Source organism: Gopherus evgoodei, chromosome 1, assembly GCF_007399415.2.
Source record: "Gopherus evgoodei ecotype Sinaloan lineage chromosome 1, rGopEvg1_v1.p, whole genome shotgun sequence".
Taxonomy (NCBI): Eukaryota; Metazoa; Chordata; order Testudines; family Testudinidae; genus Gopherus; species Gopherus evgoodei.
The window spans coordinates 276,581,380-276,601,916 of NC_044322.1; the positions used below are offsets into that span (position 1 = coordinate 276,581,380).

General features: G+C 43.0%; 1 protein-coding gene and 1 pseudogene across 1 annotated transcript; both read left to right on the top strand.

Moving 5' to 3' along the window:
• LOC115644272 overlaps positions 1-20,149 on the top strand; it is a 44,338-nt pseudogene extending 24,189 nt beyond the window's left edge.
• On the top strand, positions 52-543 carry LOC115644252 (histone H2A.J). Its single transcript, XM_030548371.1, has one exon. The coding sequence runs from the start codon at positions 117-119 to the stop codon at positions 504-506; it is 390 nt and encodes a 129-aa protein (XP_030404231.1). The 5' UTR covers positions 52-116; the 3' UTR covers positions 507-543.
• Positions 20,150-20,537: the final 388 nt, after the last annotated feature.

Below are 20,537 nucleotides of genomic sequence, written 5' to 3' on the forward strand. Positions count from 1 at the left end.
CCAATCATGATTCACTAATCCGTCCAGGAGAGGGGATAAAAGGACAAGAATCGTTGCGTCATTATGTTTTCCCATTTGTGTTTCTGTGAACGGGGGTTGTTTAGACAGGAGCTGCAATGTCTGGTCGAGGGAAACAAGGCGGCAAAGTGAGGGCTAAGGCAAAGTCTCGGTCATCTCGGGCTGGCTTGCAGTTCCCGGTAGGCCGCGTTCATCGGCTTCTCCGGAAGGGTAATTATGCTGAGCGAGTTGGTGCTGGAGCCCCTGTCTATATGGCTGCTGTCTTAGAGTATCTGACTGCTGAGATTCTCGAGTTGGCTGGCAACGCTGCGCGCGATAACAAGAAAACCAGGATCATCCCCCGCCATTTGCAGCTCGCCATTCGTAACGACGAGGAGCTCAACAAACTACTGGGGAAAGTCACTATTGCTCAAGGGGGTGTTCTGCCTAATATCCAGGCCGTGTTACTGCCTAAGAAAACCGAAAGTCATAAAGCCAAGAGCAAGTAAGAGTGATCGAGGAGAACCGGGACAGCTGAATCTGTGCTTAAATAAATAAATAACCCAAAGGCTCTTTTCAGAGCCACCCACAGGATCAGAAAAGAGCTAAATTATCGTTTTTCAGATTTAACAAAGTGAGTACGGTTTGTATTTCAAATTCAATAATTTTGCAGCACTTTTCTTCCCAGGGTTCCCTATGTTTCTGTATTAAGTAATAAACCTTTAGAATTAGTAGTAGTTGTAAAGCAATGAATTTCTAGATTTTATCGATATAATTTAAAAAACATCTCGTTTTAGTACTTATATGTAATATAGAGAAACTAAAAATGTTATAAAACCTTATTTCGGCTATGCTCTGTATTTAACTTATCTCTTCGCTCCTTTTATTGTGGTCTGGTTGTTCTCCCTTTCTTAAATGCATCAGTTTGAAGGTCAGTCTGAAAAAGGACCGACGTGAATGAATTTAGAGGCTTGGCAGAAACACAAGCACAGCGAGGGGCGGCGGATGTACAATAAAAAGGGCGAAAAGTACCAAGATGCATGTATTACTCACATAAACACTAAAAACAGCATTAATCGATCTTTGTGTGTGCTCTGATTTAAAAGAATAAAGTTTTTCTGCGATTTAATTTAGATTTGTTTGGAAATTAACTAATGAAACCCAGAGGTGCGGTGTGTTAAACCAAAGTAGCTCCTCAAATTACCGGGACAGGGCAATGAAGAGTTGAATTTAGTGAAAACTCCCTAGAAGTAATAAGTGGCCACGGGCCGCGCTGATCAATTGCTGTACTGGGCGGGCTTTTTAAACCCGCCAGCTGTTTTCATTTCGTTGCTACTCAACTGCGTTTTGTATTTCTTCCTTCTCTCTTTTTCCCTTATTCCTCTCAATCACCAGCGGCTCCCGTTTTTCCTCTCTCTCTTTTCAGCTTCTGTACTGAAGAGATTGGAGCGCTGCAAAGAGATTCAGTAGATTCCCAGCTCACATGTCCTGAGCGCTGTTGTTTTGGTGTCCTAGACTGCCGAAGTTGCCATGCAGTTTCCTGGTTATGTAGAGGGCGACAGGTGCGGGGGGGGGTGGGGAGAGAGTGCTCGTTTTGTGGGAAGCATGGAGTCCCATAACGAGCCAATACATCGGTATTTTCTGCATCAATTCCCCGCCAATACCATGATTGCAGTCTCCAAGAATCAAAGTGCCTCCCTCAGCCCAAGTGAGCCAAAGCACCAGCTATGAGGCAACCGCTCAAGTGCCTTATATAACTCCATCTCTAGCTCTCTCCCCTACAATCCATTTTATAATTTATCTCCAAAATATTTAATTCATTTTACTGCATCGACTCCCTGCAGAGCAAGGATGAAGAATAGCTATGGTACCCATGCTCCAGAGAGGTAAGCAATTTTGATGGGGGGAGAGCATGGAACTCTGGGGCTGCGCAGGTAGTTTGTAGCTGTGGTATTGTGGGTAGGAAGTGGTATTCATACCTCCTCATTTCAAAGCCTCCCCCTTTATATCTCAAGCTCCAAATAAATGTGTTCATCCTCCCGAAATGTAGCCTTGATGTGAAATACAAACTTCTTGCTGCCATGCAACAGCTGTCTCTCCAGGCTGAGGTAAAGCATCTTTCCTTTGAGTCCCATTAAAATTAGAATGCTCCTTATTCAGTGCTAGGCCATAAGTTTATTACACTCAGGTTTACCATCTGGACCTCTATCATCACAAAGAGAATCTTCGGCAATAGGTTGGGAAGGTGTATTGTAGATTAGATAGGGTTTTGGTGATTTATTTAAATAACTTTTATTTCTCTGACACAGTAGCAGTAACTTGTGTTTGGGTTATTGTTTCCAATAATTTAGTTTTACTTTTACACCACACTTTTGTAAGCAACCTACCTTTTTTTGTGTGTTAAAAATATTTTAACTACATGTGTTAATTGTATATTTATAGGTTTGTTTTTTTTTAAGGGTACAATTCTGGCTTTATTTTTGAAGGTTGTCTATTTTAAGACCAAACATCACAAACACAGAGAAAAGACGAGCTGAATATAGGAAAATGCATCTTTTCTCTCTGATGCTTTCAGTTAAGTTACAATGAAGTGTTGCAGAGCTACATATTTTCTAGCTGGCTGAAATGGACTCTTATTGTGAGGGGGGGGGGACTAGAGATAGGAGGCAAAACATATTTCACTGTAACTCTTAAACTGGTCCAATTATCCTCTTGGTTCCAAGCTGATACCTTATATAGGCTTTGAGTCATTGGTTCTTGTTATACCTTTGCCTGCTAGATTTAAGAGCCCTGGACTATAAACTAAAACAAAATGAACAGAGACTCTCCAGATCGGTGCTTGGAGATTGTGAATGGAACACCCTTACTCTTCTCTTGTATAAGCTAAACAGAATGAGTTTCTTGATTCCAGGCCTCAATTCATTCTTGGAGTTTTCTGAAACCTGTCCACAGTTTTCAACGTCCTTTTTGGAGCATGGACATTAGAACTAGTCAAAGAATTACTATGATGGTATCACCAAAGCCACATAAAGAAGTAATACCACCCTAATTATACCTCTAATGTTTGTGTTAGAACTCTTAGCAACAGCATTACACTCAGAACTCCTGTTAATTGGCTACCTAGATTTTTTCAGTCACTCTTTTCCAGGACACAGTCAACCGGCCTGTAAGTGTATCCTACCATTCTTTGTCCTAGGTGTATAACCTTGCACTTAGGTTTATTAAAATATATGATGATGTGCTGATGACCATGATGGTGATGCTAGTAATGCCCACTGCCACGCATAACCAAGTTGACAAGTACTCCCAGAAAACCAGTGTCCAAAAAAAAGAAGGCAACCTTTTCTGGATGAAAACCAGTATGTAATTATCTGTATGAACATATTTATTGTCATCATAAGAACATTTTGGTCTGCTATGCTAACAATTCTCTTATCTCAGCAGAAATCTTAACAAGAGCAACTTGGTGGACTTCTGAGTGGTGTGTTTTTGGGAGGTGCCTTCATTTTTTAGATGGAAGGAAAGCTTTCAGCATTGTATTAACCTCTCATTTTTCTATTTCAGTATCCTTTCCTTAGTTCCTCCTGAGCCACTGACACATCAGGCAAGCCACTGATTATGGACATTCATTAATTGTGGTACTTCTTCGCAGATGATGCCAGCATATTGAATACCCTTTGTCATTGTTTTCTGCCAGTGTTTCCTTGGCCCTACTCACTTTCTTTTTCCTCCCTTGGGTACCCAGTTCCATACTTGCTTACCATGTCTCCCATCTTTCCATACTGTGTACATCTCCCAACCACCTGAGCCTTCTTTCTTTGTTTATATTATCTAACATGTCCTGCTCTGTCAGCCCTCTTACTCTCGCATTTCTTATTTTGTTTTTCCATTAAATGTGTAGTGTCTTCCTCAACTATCTATAACTGGCAGCTTCTGAGCTCTTTTTGTTAGTCACTGTCATCTGCCAAATCTCTGCTCCTTACAATACTGTGTTCAATACAACCAGATAGTATAGTCTGATCTTTAGTTTGATATGGAGACCTCTGTTTGACCAGATGTTCTTCCACCTTCCAAAGGTGGTGGTTACTTTTCCTAATCTTGTATGAATATCTTTATGGCAGCCACCTTCAAATATCATCACATCCCCAGGTAGCAAAACTTTTCTATCTGATCAATTCTTTCCCATTCATGTACACCTTTGCTTGTGTTAAGATCATGAAGTTAGGAAACCAGACAACTGTGAAAAAATGTATATGGATGATGAGGAGATAGTAGTTGAAGCAGATGTCTTAAGTCTGTGAAACTGGGTTATAGTTTTCATGACCTGTGGTAAAATTAGGTATGTTAGGTCACCCAGAATCACAGTTGGTATAGAGACAGCCTTAATGGTAAGGTAGTAGGGCGAGAACAGCGTCCTTTACTGTCTGCTCTGTGTGTGTGTGTGTGGTGTGTGTGTGGGGCGGAAAGGGGGCATTTATTTATTTTTAAATAATATAAAGTTGTCATAATCGTGTCTAGCTGCCCTCTGTATGTGTTAAGAAATGACAGTGACCCACTAACACCTGCATTGCCTTGGAGGGGGTCACTTTTTCAATTATGGTGTAGTTGTACCAGGGTTAAGTTTGTATTACAATAATAGCTTTAAACAGAATCTTTGTAACAATTGTATTGAAAAAGCAAAAAATAAAAACATAAGACTATAAACAGTGAGGATATTTGATTTTTTATGGTGATTTGATAAACAACACAAGATGACCATGAATTGACAATATGATGTGGCTGTAAACAAGGCTAATGCAATCCTAGGATGAATCAGGCAAGATTTTTCCTATAGAGATAGGTAAGTGTTATTACCATTGTACAAGGCACTGGAGAGACCTCAGCTGGAATACTGTGTTCAGGTCTGTTCTTCCATATTTAAGAACGATTAAATCATTCTGGAATAGGTACAGAAAAATGATACTGGAATGATCAGAGGAGTGGAGAACTTACCTTACTAGAGATACTTAAGGAGTTTGGCTTCTTTAATCTAACCAAATGAAGGCTGAGGGGAGATAAGATTGTTGTCCATACATACATCAGAGGGATAAACACCAAGGAGGGAGAGGAGTTCTTTTAATTTAAGGGCTAAAGATGAACAAGAATATATGGATATACACATGTCATCAACAAGTTTACACTTGAAATTAGACAAAGATTTCTAATCATCAGAAGAGTGAAGTTCTGGACCAGCTTTCCATGGGGAGCAGTGGAGGCAAAAAAACTAACTGGTTTCAAGACAACTTGATAAGTTTAATGCAGGGATGATGTAAAGAGGTTGCCTACTATGGCATATGGCCCAGCCACAACTTCTATTAGCAAATATCTCCTATGGTTGGAGATGGGACACTAGATGCGGGGAGCTCTGAGGGCTGGTCTATACTACGGGAGGAAATCGATCTTAGATACGCAACTTCAGCTACGTGAATAAAGTAGCTGAAGTCGAATATCTAAGATCGGATTACTCACCCATCCTCACCGCGCGGAATCAATGTCTGTGGCTCCCCCTGTCGATTCTGCAACTCCGTTGGGGTTGGTGGAGTTCCAGAATCGATATAAGTGTGCTCAGGGATCATATATCGTGTCTAGATGAGATGAGATATATCGATCCCCGAGCAATCAATTTTAACCGCCGATATGGCGGAGTAGTCTAGACGTAGCCTCAGTTACTACAGAGATTTCTTTCCCAGGAGTCTGTTGGTGGTCTGACCCACATGCTCAGGGTCTAACTGATCATCATATTTGGAGTCAGGAAGGCATTTTCCTCAAAGTCAGATTGGCAGAGATGCTGGGGATTTTTTGTCCTCCTCTGCAAGGGTCAGTTGCTGGTTTGAATTAGATTAAATGATGGATTGTTTGCAACTTTGAAGTCTTTAAAATCAACATTTGAGGATTTAAGTAACTCAACTAGAGGTTATGGGCCTATTGCAGGAGCGGGTGAGTGAGGTTCTGTGGCCTGCAATGTGCAGAAGGTCTGACTAGATTATCATGATGGTCCCTTCTTGCCTTAAAGAGTGTGTCTACACAACAAAATTAGTTCGATTTAATAGAAGTCGATTTTATAGAAATCAATTTGATAAAATCAATTGTGTGTGTCCTCACTAAGCACATTAAGTCACTGGTGTGTATCCACAGTACCTAGGCTAGCATTGACTTTTGGAGCATTGCACTGTGGTACTATCCCACAGTTCCCACAGTTCCTGCCGCCCATGGAATTCGGGATTGAGCTCCCAATACCTGATAGGGCAAAAACATTGTCGCAGGTGGTTCTGGGTACATGTTGTCAGGCCCCCTCCCTCAGTGAAAGCAATGGCTGAGAATCGTTTCAAGCCTTTTTTCCGCGCAGACTCCATACCACGGCAAACATGGAGCCCGCTCAGATCGCCGCAGCAGTTATGAGCATGTATTGGAAGAGAGGTTCAAGGTCTAGAGAAACAGTGTCGACCCTGCGTTGCATAAGAGAAAATGAAGATTTCCTGGACAGATGTCAGGATATGCTTCTATGACCACAACATTCTGAAGAATCGGAGCAGGCTATGCAGAGGGGGACAGAGAGACAAATGAAGAAATTTGGCAGCAGGTGACCTCCAGAAGAAGAAAAAGGAGTGTCCATGTACCAGCAATGGAGATACAGGTAAGCAACCATTTGCCATGTTCTCACTCCATAGGTACTAATGCGGAGAGTGGACTAGATGATCTTCTGAGCGAAGGGAGCAGAAGGAGACTCCACCGACTGAAAGGCATGAGATGCACTATCCTAGGGTTGGGGGTTCCCACAACCTCCGCTCCCAAGAGAAGGAGGTGGGTGTGGTGTCAGAGACTCCCTCCTCAGGGGACTGAGTCATTTATCTGCTGCCACCAACTGAGAAACTGAGAGGTCTGCTGCTTGGCAGCGCTAGGATTCATGATGTGACAGAGACACGCCAAGACTCATCAAGCCTTCAGATCGCTACCCCTTCCAGCTTCTCCCTGTGGGCACCATGATACTACCAAGAATGACCTGAGCGGATCATTGCAGACTATGTGGCTCTCGGGAAGAAGGATATAAAGGAGTTTTGAGGCACAGTGGTGGTCTTGTCCATCCTCCCTGTACAGGGAAAAGGCCTGGATAGAGACCGTCGAATTGTGGAAGTCAACGAATGGCTACGCAGGTGGTGTCAGAGAGAAGGCTTTGGATTCTTCGACCATGGGATGGTGGTTCCAAGAAGGAGTGCTAGGCAGAGATGGGCTCCACCTAACGAAGAGAGGAAGAGCATCTTTGCAAGCAGGCTGGCTAACCTAGTGAGGAGGCTTTAAACTAGGTTCACTGGGGAAGAGACCAAAGCCCTGAGGTAAGTGGGGAAAAAGAATACCAGGAGGAAGCACAAGCAGGAGAATGCGAGAGGGAGGACTCCTGTCTCAGACTGAGAAAGACGGACAATCAGGAGTTATCTTAAGTGCCTATACACAAATGCAAGAATCCTGGGAAACAAGCAGAGAGAACTGGAAGTCCTGGCACAGTCAAGGAACTACGATGGGATTAGAATAACAGAGATTTAGTGGGTTAACTCACATGACTGGAGTACTGTCATGGATGGATATAAACTTTTCAGGAAGGACAGGCAGGGCAGAAGAGGTGCGGGAGTTGCATTGTATGTAAGAGAGAAGTATGACTGCTCAGAGCTCTGGTATGAAACTGCAGAAAAAATGGAGAGTCTCTGGATTAAGTTTAGAAGTGTGAGGAACAAGTGTGATATCGTGGTGGAAGTCTGCTATAGACCACCAGACCAAGGGGATGTTGTTACTAGATCACAGGCCCTGGTTCTCATGGGAGACTTTAATCACCCTGATATCTGCTGGAAGAGCAATAGAGCGGTGCACAGACAATCCAGGAAGTTTTTGGAAAGTGTAGGGGACAATTTCCTGGTGCAAGTGCTGGAGGAACCAACTGGGGCAAAGCTCTTCTAGACCTGCTGCTCACAAACCGGGAAGAATTAGTAGGGGAAGCAAAAGTGGATGCAAACCTGAGCAGTAGTGACCATGAGATGGTTGAGTTCAGAATCCTGACACAAGGAAGAAAGAAGAGCAGCAGAATACGGACCCTGGACTTCAGAAAAGCAGACTTTGACTCTCTCAGGGAACTGATGTGGCAGGATCCCCTGGAAGAATAACATGAGGGGGAAAGGAGTCCAGGAGAGCTGACTGTATCTTAAAGAAGCCTTATTGAGGTTGCAGGGAAAAAAACATCCTGATGTGTAGAAAGAATAGTAAATATGGCAGGAGACCAGCTTGGCACAGTGGTGCTGCTGCAGCACTTCAGTGTAGACACTACCTACTGTGACAGGAGGGATTTTCCCATTGACATAGGTAATCCACCTCCCCAAGAGGTGATAGATTGACAGAAGAATTCTTCTACTGACCTAGAGCTGTCTACACAGGAACTTAGATTGGTTTAAGTTTGCTGCTCAGGGGGTGTGGATTTTTCACACCCCTGACCAATGTAGGAAAACCAACCTAATTTTCTAGTGTAGACAAGGCCCTTGGGTTATCCATTACCTTTAAAGGTAACATAAAGCAGTTTTGGTTACCCTATTTCTAATCACTACAAACTACACTCCTCTCCCAGAGCCTAAGATAGAATTCAGGATTCTTGGTCACCAATGTTCTACTGATGACGAATGAATAGCTGTGTAACCCACTGATGAAACGTGTGTTAAGGCCCCTCCAGTGGCTAGTGTACAATGATGCTCACATTTAATCTTGCACCTCAGGTAGTAAGAGTTTAAGCAAGGGATTTAAACCTGCTGCTGGTCTATATGAAGTAAGGGTACAGTTGCATATGATGCACGTTATGAGAAGACATCCTTAAAACAGATTGAGTACTTTAAAACTATGATACTCTGTAAATTATGCTGTAAACCACTGACATACGCATAATTTTACATTTCAGTCGTCATACATTTTTCCTGTATAACCCACTATTCAGCATGTGTGTGATGCGTCCCCTTTGGGTCCCCAGCCATGGAACTAGGGACTCTGTGACAGTTGCCTACTAAAAAGTTGGACTCTGTAACACAAAATGTAAAAATGTATGCTTTTAGCTCCTGAGGTCATCAGTTCACTCCCTACCATCAGCCAAGGCAGTGAGTGTCACACTTTTCCCACACTGACCTGTTGGAAGGTTGAGAGGTATGTTCATACTGGCAGGGAGAAGGGACCGAGATGAAAGGGCAGTGTACTGCAGGCAAATGCTGTATTCAGGTTCCAGAATTCCATGAGAGGCTATGGAGTGTATGGTGATATGAGTGATGACCAAAGCTCCTTCATAGAGGTTTCCTTCAGCTGACAGGTTATGTCATCACTGTTACACATGGAGAATAGTACTTATATTCAGTAACTCGTTAGTGGGGATAAAATGCTGTAGACAAATTATTTACTGAGGCATATCACAGCAGCTCACACTCCTCGGGAGGGTCAGCATAGTTAGAAGCAGCTTCTGCATCTCATTGTTCCCCTCTGATTCCCAGGCAGGTGCATCTCCCTTTTTCCAGATTCTGTGGTCCTATCCACTGAGGTACACCAAAGCTACATTAAAAAATCTAGTAAATTAGAAAACAAATACTATATTTAGTGGCAATACAGAATATGGCATGATACATTTCATCCACCCAAAACTTTTTTTAAAATGGCAATAAAAAGTTAGTGACAGACTTGTGGCTTCCTTTCACTTTCACACTGCCTGCAATGCCATCAAAGATGCACTCCATGCCCTTTTTTTTCACTTCCATTGCCACCAGATTGCAAAAAAACAATACACACCCCGACTTCATTAAACTTCCAGTCTAATGTAAAACTGTCATGGATCCACATGATATATGCCCCCTGCTTTGGAACATTCTCTAGGAGGAACTTCTTCCATTGGGCAGACCCTCTGTGGCTTCACTGCCTCCTTAGACTGGACCTCTGGACCTTCAGTACTCCTGCTTCACACGGTGAACTCTGTTCAGCTAGTCCCACTCAGACATGAAACTTGTACATTCTCTAGGGATCAATGCACCTCAGCAAGCATTTGTAGTGACATCATGCAATGTTGTCAAAACAGAAGGGTTAATTAGCCATCTGGAACACAGCATAGGAAGTCCTTAGGTTAGCATAGAGAAATTAAAGTTAAAACATATTTTTTCTAGGTAGCTGGAGCCCAACCACGCTGTAGTGAACCCTTTTGTTCAAGCTCTGTCTTTCTGTCCATCTGGCCTCCTTCATCAGATTCCCAGATGTGTGTCCTGACTGCTTCCTGCAGCCCACCCTTACCTGTCTCAAGCTGGGAGGGGAGGTGAGGAAGTCCATATCCCTCGGGGTCATTGATTTCTAGGTGTCAATGTCCTGGCTACTAGATTTGCCATTGTCTTCTCAAATGTTCCACTGATGTGGGGATTGAAGCCCACTTGACCCAGACAGGTAGGTGCCATTCACACCTGTGTCTTAGTCTGCCCCAAGAGCAAACAGACCTTTTCCACCACTAGGTAACATGCAGCATAAAGGATAAACTGAGACATATATACATGTCATATAAATATTATAGAAAATTCCCACTTTATCACAAAAAATATTAACAGTGACATCAGCAGTGTTAAGGCAGAATAACTTCCAAAATGCTTTCACTGTGTGGTAATCAGATGTGTTGATATAATTGATCCAATAGTATATGAGGTCACTGTCCAAGTTTTGCATTAGAGTGAAAGTTTGATGAGTGAACAGTGCCCTCATCAACATAGGCTGCAAAATATAAGGGTAGCTCAGCACAAAGGTATACAAATGTTTAATGTATCATTCTGACATTATTCATTCACAGCTACTTGTCCCAGGATTTGAGAAAAACTCAATGTCACCAGCCTATAGCAGTGATCAGGACACAAGACAGGTGTCCCATCTAGTGAACATACTGGTCAAGTACTGCACAGAGCCAGTTGCTCCAGAAGTAGGAGTAAGGAGTTTGCAACAATAAATCAGTGAACTGCTGGTCTCAATATCTAGCTCATCACATTTACCACTGAAATACCATCCCTGAGGTCTGAAGATGCCTCACAAATGCCTTACAAAATCTCTAGCAGAAATTCTGCTCACTGAGAAAACTGCATAAATATTCACCTGTCTTATCTTTAGGGAAAGTGATCTGGAAATAGCATTGGTTCCCAAGAAATTCAGGCATGTGACGTTCAGGGCCGGTGCTACCATTAAGGCAAACTAGACAGTTGCCTACGGCACCAAGATTTGGGGGCACCAAAAAGCGATGCCCCCAATTTTTTTTTTACAGCGGTTCCTCCCCGAGCGCATGGTCGCTGCTGTTTGGCACCGCAAGCCTGGGAGGAGAATTTGAGTGGGGATGGCGTGCTTGGGGAGGACACGGAGCAGAGGTGAGCTGGGGTAGGGAGGTGCCACACAGCTCCCCGGGCTGGGGGAGTGGGGAGCTGCCACGGGGGTGCCTCAGGGCGGGGGGGAGGGATCTGCCACAGGGCTATCCCCCCCAGCTCATTTCTGCTGTGTGTCTTACCCGAGCACGCCACCCCCTCTCTAATTCTCCCGCCTCCCAGGCTTGCAGTGCCAATCAGCTATTTGGCGCCGCAAACCTGGGAGGGGAGGAGAATTAGAGGGGGGGTGGCTTGCTCGGGGAGGACACAGAGCAGAGGTGAGCTGGGGTGGGGAGGTGCTGCACGGCTCCCGGGGCGGGGGGGATGCCGCAGGGGGCAGGACGCCTCAGAGCAGGAGGGGGGAGGTGGGGACCACAAAGTGGAAGTTTCGCCTAGGGCACAAAACTTCCTAGCACCAGCCCTGGTGATGTTATCTCTTCCAGGTAGGCCTCGGATTCCCAGAAGGCCTTTTGAATCTCCTACAAACAACTGCTTCGTAAACTGTTCCAGGAACTGTGGGACAGAGAGGTATCAAGAGTACAGGGCATCTATTACAGTACAGTAGTAGAATTAATGGTGGCAAACTGCTCCCAAAAGAGCATGTCTATTGTGGACAAACTGCACTATTAGTACTTAAACTAGTGTAGTCCAATGTATCCAATTACCAACAGTTCAATTCACTAACAAAGACACAGACCATTTTGAAATGCCCAAGATATATGCATTTGTAAATTGTCAGCAGCAGTTACTTTGTGCTTCATTTTAATTTATTTGAATAACAATCTGGATTTATGGGGGGACAGAAGGGGATACTAGACAGAACTATGACCCAGATGCAAAACACAGCACAAATTTTATTTATTTTGGAAATCTGATGTATACAATATATTAATATAGGTATAAATACATTTTTCCTCAGATTTTGGACATCTAGAATATTAGTTGTGACAAGAAGTACTTCATTATTTTGCCAAAGCTGCTTTGTAAATTAAGAACTGGACTTAAATATACATAGACACAAATATATAGAATCATAGAAATGTAAGGCTGGAAGGGACTTTGAGAGGTCATCAAGTCCAGCCCCATTCCTTGAGGCAGGACCAGATAGACTTAACTATCCCTGACAGATGTTTGTCCAACCTGTTTTTTAAAACTTCCAATGACAGGGATTTCACAACCTCCCTTGGAAGCCTATTCTAGAGCTTAACTATCATTACAATTAGAATTTATTTTCTTAATATCTGACCTAAATCTCCCTTGCTGCAGATTAAGCCCATTACTTCTTGTCCACCTTCAGTGAACATGGAGAACAATTGATCACCATCCTCTTTATAACAGCCCGTAATATGTTTCAACAGTCATCTGCTCCCTCCTCAGTCTTCTTTTCTCAAGAAAAAAAACATTCCCAGGGTTTTTTTTAACCTTTAGTCATACGTCAAGTTTTTTAAACCTCTACCTGTTTGTTACTCTCTTCTGGACTCTCTCGAATTTGTTCACATCTTTCCTAAGTGTGGTGCTCAGAACTGAAAACAGTACTCAAGCTGAGGCTTTATCAGTGCTGAGAGAAGCAAGATAATTAGCGCCCAGGGTCTTACATAACACTCCTCTTAATGCAACCCATAAGGATATTAACCTTTGTACAAACTACATTGCATTGTTGACTCAAATTCAATTTGTGATCCACCATAACTCCCAAATTCTTTTCAGAAGTACCACCACACAGTCAATTATTCCCTAATTTATAGTTGTGTGTTTGATTTTTCATTCCTGAGTATAGTATTTGCAATTATCTTTATTGAATTTCATGTTGTAGACTTCAGACCAATTCTCAATTTGTCCATGTCATGTTGAATTCTTTCTAATCCTACCCTCCAAACTGCTGGCAACCCTTTCAAGCTTAGTGTCATATGCAAATTTTATAAACATATTCTCCACTCCATTATCCAAGTAATTCATGAAAACACTGAACAGTACCAGACCCAGTATTAAACCCTGTGGGACCCCCACTAGATACACCTTCACAGTTTAAAAGTGAATCACTGATATCTACTCTTTGAGTGTGTTCTTTCAACCAGTTGTAAACCCACCTTATAGTAAGGTCATCCAGCCCACGTTTCCCTAATTTACTTATGAGAAAGTCACGTGGAACTGTGTCAAAAGCCTTACTAAAATCAAGTTAGATCACATCTACCACTTGCCCTCTATCCATTAGGATGGCATTTCCTGTCAAAGAATGAAATTAGGTTGGTTTGGCATGATTTGTTAGGACATAAGAAGGGCCATACTGACTCAGACTAAAGGTCCATCTACCCCAGCATCTTGTGTTCCAACAGTGTCCAATGCCAGGTGCCCCAGAGGGAACAGAACAGGTAATCATCAAGTGATCCATCCCCACTCGCCCATACCCACATTCTGGCAAACAGAGGGTAGGGACACCACCCCTGTCCATCCTGGCAAATAGCCATTGATGGACCTATCCTCCATGAATTTATCTTGTTCTTTTTTTAACCCTGTTATAGTCAAATGTATTCTGGATAAATACATGCTGTCTCTTCCTTATAAGACTATTCTCCTCCAGGTGCTTATAAATTGATTAATAATTTGTTCCACGATCTTTCGGGGTATCAAAGATAGGCTGATTCGTCTATAATTGCCTGGTTACTCTGTTCCCCTTTTTTAAAGACAGGTACTGTGTTTGCCCTTCTATGGTTTTCTGAAACTGGATCCATCCTTCATGAGCTTTTGAATATACACCTCTACCTCGATATAACGCTGTCCTCGGGAGCCAAAAAATTTTACCGCGTTAAAGGTGAAACCACATTATATTGAGCTTGCTTTGATCCACCAGAGTGCGCACACCTCCCCAACCCCAGCACTGCTTTACTGCATTATATCCAAATTCATGTTATATCGGGTCACATTATATCAGGGTAGAGGTGTAATTGCTAATGGTTCTGAGATTGCTTCAGTTAGTTGGTGCAGTACCCTAGGATGAATTTCTTGAGTCCCTGATGACTTGAATACATCTGATTTATCTAAATATTCTTTAATCTGTTCTTTCCCTATTTTGTCTTCTATTACTTCCCCCTTGTTGTGAATATTAATTGTGTTGAATATCTGGTCAGCATTATTATTTTTAGTGAAGACTGAAGGAAATGGACATTAAACATCTCAATTTTCTTGATGTAATCACTTATTAGGTCTCCTGCCTGCTGAGTAAAAGACTACACTGTCCTATATCTTTCTTTTGCTGCTGGTGTATTTAAAGAACTTCTTCTTATTGCCTTTTATGTCCCTGGCTAGGTCTAATTCAATTTGTGCCTTAGCTGTTTTGCTTTTTCCCCCCACTTGCTTGTGTTATTCTTTTGTATTCCTCCTGAGTAATTTGTCCATGTGTCCACTTTTGCAAGGATTCCTTTTTGATTTTCAGGTTATTAATGCGCTCCTGATGGAGCCATACTATTTTGTCCATTTTTACTTCACATTGAAAGAGTTTACAGTTGTACCTCTGTTTTTATTGTCTCCTTGAGAAACTGCCAGCTCTCCTGAACTCTCTTTTCCCCTAGGATTTGCTTTCCATGGTAGCTTGCCTACCAGTTCTCTCTGTTTGTTCGTCTACTATTTTGTATTTCATTGGCCTGATTCTGCTGCTCTCACTATTCCTTTCCTTAGAATCATTAAATCTATCAAACTGCCTTCCACCTTCAGATTTGCTACCAATTATTTCCTGTTTGTCAGAATCAAGTCTAAAATGGCAATTCCCCTGGTTACTTCCTCCGCTTTCTGAAAGAAAAGGTTGACCCCAGTACTTCCAAGAACTTATTGGATATTTTCTATTTTGTAATATTACTTTCCCAGCAGATGTCTGGGTAGTTAAATTCCATAGGTCTTGTGTTTTGGATATTTCTATTATTTGTTCTAGAAATGCCTCATCCACCTCCTTTTCCTGATTTGGTGGTCTATAGTAGATCCCTACTATGATGTCATTCCTTTTTTACTCCTTTTATATTTACCAGGAGACTTTCAGCTGGTTTGCCTCCCATTTCCTTCTGTGCCTCAGAACAAGTGTATATGTTCTTGATGTATAATGCAACATCTCCTCCCTTTTATCCTGCCTGTCCTCCTTGAACAAACTATATCCTTCTTTACCAATATCAAATCCTGACTTATCCCACCAAGCCTCTGTGATGCCAATAATGTCATAATGTACTTCATATACTAACACGTCCAGTTCTTCCTGTTTATTCCCATAGTCCTTGCATTTGTGTATAGACATGTAAGATGTTGAGCAGATTCCCCCACTGATTTTCCTCTTGTTGCTTTTATGAGCCTTTTGCAATTTTCCATATTCTCACCAACATCTAACCCTCTGCTATATTAACTTTTTTTTATGCCTACCTGTGGGCTTTTGTCACCTGCACACTTTGAACCTAGTTTTTAGCTCTTCTTACTAAATTGGCAAATCAGTGTGTGAAGATGCTCTTCTCCTTCTTGGTCAGGTGGACCCCATCTCTTCCAGCCAACTTTCTGCCGGAAACCACGCCACATGGTCAAGGAAGCTAAAGCCATCTTGTTGACACCATCTGTGCAGCCATGTATTCATCTCCAGATTTATGTGTTCATGCCTGGGGCCTTATCCACAACTGAGAGGATAAATGAAAACACCATTTGCACCCCTGACTCCTTCACCTTAGATCCCAGAGCCCTATAATCACTGCTGATCTGCTCAGGATCACACCAGGAAGTATCATTAGTGCCCATGTTGATGAACAACAGGGGGTAGTGATCAGAGGGACAGATGAGCCTCAGCAACCTTTCCATGATGTCTTGGATGGCAGCTCCAGGCAGGCAGCACATTTCCTGGGACATCATGTCAGGTCAGCAGATGGATGCATCCATTCCTTCAGAAGGATTCCCCAGCCACCAGAACTCTATCCTCCTCCTCATGGGTGTAATGACTATGAGTAAGGCTGTGAATCTTTCACGGTGGTCATGGAAGTCACCAATTCTATGATTTTCTGGGACCTCCATGACTTCTGCAGCAGCTGGTGCAGCTGACCCCAGGGCCGCCCGACCAGCTGGGGTGGCCCCAGGTCCAGCTGCACCAGCCACTGCTCGGGTTGCCCCCAGCAGCTGGTCCTGGGCACTGCCATGGAGCAGAAGCCTGGGAGCAGCAGCAGCACCCTTGGCCACCCCCCTTCCCCAGAGCAGCAGTGGTAGGGCGTAGGCCGCTCTCCCCCCGCCTCTCTGGAGCAGCAGTGGTAGCATACTGGAAGCCCCCACCCCGAGTACCTGCAGCATCCTGGAGCCTCCCAGATATCCTAAGATTTAGTCAGAGGTATTTATAGTAGAAATCATGGACAGGTCATGAGCATGAATATTTTTTTAATTGCCCATGACTTGTCCATGACTTTTACTAAAAACACCCATGACTAAATCATAGCCTTAGCCATGAGTCTCCCAGGATTGGGGACAAATCGCTCCTCCTCCTCAGCCATTGAGGTCTGCTCGTGTTGCCAGTACAGCATCCTGGTTCTTTACCTCAATGGATGGGGGATGCGGGTGGAGGGTGGAGAACTGTCTACTACTCAAGGTGTTCAGCAACCTGTCTCCTCCTCACAGCCAGTTCTCCTTCCTCCTCTGGTGCTGCTGCAGTTAGCTGTAGTCAGCTAGCATCCGCCATCCCAGGTGTCTCTATGTGCATCCTGACAATGAAGTCCTCATGCTCCTGGATGACATGTAAATGAGACATCTCCCCCTGCAGGTTTCTTTCCTGATTCCTGAGGGACTCCACCAACAGACACCTCTTACACCTGTTGTTTCCCCCTGCCTGGCTTTCATTGCCATGGCAACGCAGGATGCATTCCCAGTAAGTATACACCAGGGCCTGGGCAGAAGCCTTGAAGATCAGGATGCCTGTCTGGCAGAGCGCCCCTACAAGTGGAGGCAGGGGAAGAGCTAGAAGTGGTGTTGGTGACACACAGTTTTCCTCCCATGGCGGGTTCTACTTTGGAGAGTAACTGCAATTTAAGGGAACAAAAAACAAAAACCACAACCCTACCTCCCTCTGCTGGCAAATTCAACTGGCTGACTCCCTTCATCTCCTAGCTGCCTTCATCTGACCACCCACCATTGACTTACATTCTATTTGTGATCTACTATAACACTCAGATCATTTTTTGCAGTACCACCACCTAGCCAAGTATTCCCCAATTTGTAGCTGTGAATTAGATTTTCCCTTCAAAAGTGAAGTGTTGGATTTCATCTCAGACCAATTCTTTAGTTTGTCAAGGTCATTTTGAAGTCTAATCCTCTCCTCTAAAGTGCTTGCAATCCCTCCCAGCTTGGTGTCATGTGCACATTTTATTAGCACACTCTCCACTCCATTGTTCAAGTTATTAATGAAAATATTGAATAGGAACAGATGCAGGACTGACCCATGTGGGAACTCTGTAGTGCATCCTCCCAAGCTGAGGGAGAACTATTGGTAACTACTCTCTGAACATGGTCTTTCATCCAGTTGTGTACCCACCTTATACTGAAAGCTGTTATATATTTCCTTATTTTGGCATATCAGAGATGAATATGTTTCCTAGATGAAAATTATCATCATAGAACAAGTTAAGAAAGGGGAATAACATTCAGATATCCCGGTTCTTCATCCATTTAAGTAAATGGAAGGCATATCATTCATTTAAAATTAAGCAATATAAAGTCTTTGATTAACATTTACGTATAAGTGGTAAATCCTGTCACTGGAAATTTGTATGAAAATCACTCTGGAGGGCGAGAATGTTTTTTGAGAGATTTATCAGAAATAGGAATACCAAATATAGTGTAATTAAATGAGAAAGGAAAAAATGTGCATGCAAACTAAGAGATGAGCATTTCTGATGGGTGTATTTCAAGTACATGACATGCTAATATTATGAAATTCCATGTCATGTGCCACATCTTTCTTTTTTTGAGAAATTAAGAGAAACTAGCATTTGCAATCTTTTTTCCCCACCTCTTCCACACAGCCTTTATTCCTTTAACAAATATGGTCTAGCACAAAATATATTGACACTGTCTCGTTGCAGTAAATTAGTATGTTGAACATACATCAAAATGTATACATATTTCAAATAAGTGAATCATGTCTATAGCCATATTTTCATATTTAATATCTTTCAAACAAATCATACATTGAGTTTCTATATCCTTCTTCTCTTTCTCTCGATGGGAAAAACAATTCAGTATTCAACACATAGGTAATCCTATTGACAACGATAAAATATTGGAAGTGAAAACAGAAAGATGACTCATTAAAATTCTCAACGATTTAAACTAATTAATTGAAACAGCCAGTAGAGGGCAGCAGAGGACAAATTAGAAATGGCTGATATATTTCTTAGCTCTTTCTTTCACAATTTAATTATTTTCACCCAAGTTTCTCAATAGTCTAAAGGTTTGTAAATAATTCTTATACTGTAACCATGAAGATGACTAAATATGTAATTTGCATATCATATCAGAACCTGGAGTCATTGCCCCTTCCAACCAAAAGTGGGAAAATTGTTTCCACTTTCAATTTACAGCTTTGGTTTCTCATCCTCGCTGGAACGGAGATAGAGTTTAGTTCTCCGAATAGTCGCATTTGCGAGTGATCATTCATTGCAACGCTCATAATCTCATACTTATGGAAAAATCTGTGTTTATTTACAAAAACAACCAAAGCAGAAACGTCAATCAGAGTGAAATGAAGGCAGAAGAGCCGCACCACGCCCCGTGGCCTCTCTGCCGCATTGTCTGGCTCGCAGAGGAGCCCCCCACCCGCCTCACGCTCTTACTCAAACTGTAGAAAATGGCGACGAACGGTGGAGACGGGCCAAGGAGAGAAGTGATGTGTCAGGAAATCTGATTGGTCACATTTTGCCGCAGCCCCCAAATCCTTGAAACTCATCAGAGAGGCGCATTTCCAACCCCAAAACAGCCGCAGACGCGCGCCCCTCGCTGGGCAGACGCACCAGAAGGGCAGCGAGACGAGCCGCAACGGACTTCGAAAGCGGCTGCTGTTTTAAGCAAGGGACACGGGAGACTCCACTACAATCCCCGGAGGTAGGGCTTGATAATGAGTCTCCGCATCCCAACTGTGTGCGCGGCGCGGTTATAGGAATCCGGGGACAGGGGGCTCCGTCTTTATTTTCCTAGAAAGCCTTGGGGAGTGTAACTCCCGCAGGGAACAGACACCTGGGGTGGGGGTAGGGGGGAGAGGCGGGCTAAGCCCCCCCCTTTCTTTTCAGTTCTCAATCAGGTCGCCACGCAGACAATATACCAAGACTTCATGTCTCGTCTTGGGAGTGGGTCAGTTGTGTGTGATTTGATTTCGCCATGTCTGGTCGCGGTAAGGGTGGCAAAGGTTTGGGGAAGGGGGGTGCCAAGCGCCATCGTAAAGTGCTTCGGGATAACATCCAAGGTATTACCAAGCCAGCGATTCGTCGCTTGGCTCGACGCGGGGGAGTGAAGCGTATTTCGGGGTTGATCTATGAAGAGACCCGGGGAGTGCTGAAGGTGTTCTTGGAGAACGTGATCCGCGATGCTGTCACTTACACTGAACATGCCAAGCGAAAGACTGTAACGGCTATGGATGTGGTTTATGCCCTGAAGCGCCAGGGTCGTACTCTCTATGGTTTTGGCGGCTAAGCGGGTCATTAAAGTCAACAGGATAACCCAAAGGCTCTTTTAAGAGCCACCCACACTTTCATAATAAGAGTTGAATTATTTTCGCAATATGAGTGACAGCTCTTAAAATTAACTTGAGGAATCTGAAGGGTCCTTTTTTTTTTTTTAAGTCTTAAGGCTCTTATACCCACTATTCCTGTTTTAAATGCGAAGATATCTACGGTACGGATAAACTAGTAATTCAAAATAGTGTAAAAATGCTTGTACATTCAAATATTTTTTTTACAAAATCTTGTCAACATGTTTAACACTGCAAAGGACAATATTGGCGAAATTTGGGTTTTTAAGCCCAATAACCCGCTACATTGTTACTTTTCTGCAACTTAATAAAGAAAATCGATTAAGAATACATATAGCTCTCATAAAAAGTAAATAGGTCTGAAAAGAGCT

Excerpts from the sequence above, each read along its gene's own strand:
- LOC115644252 (XM_030548371.1), top strand. The coding sequence starts at position 117 with ATGTCTGGTCGAGGGAAACAAGGCGGCAAAGTGAGGGCTAAGGCAAAG.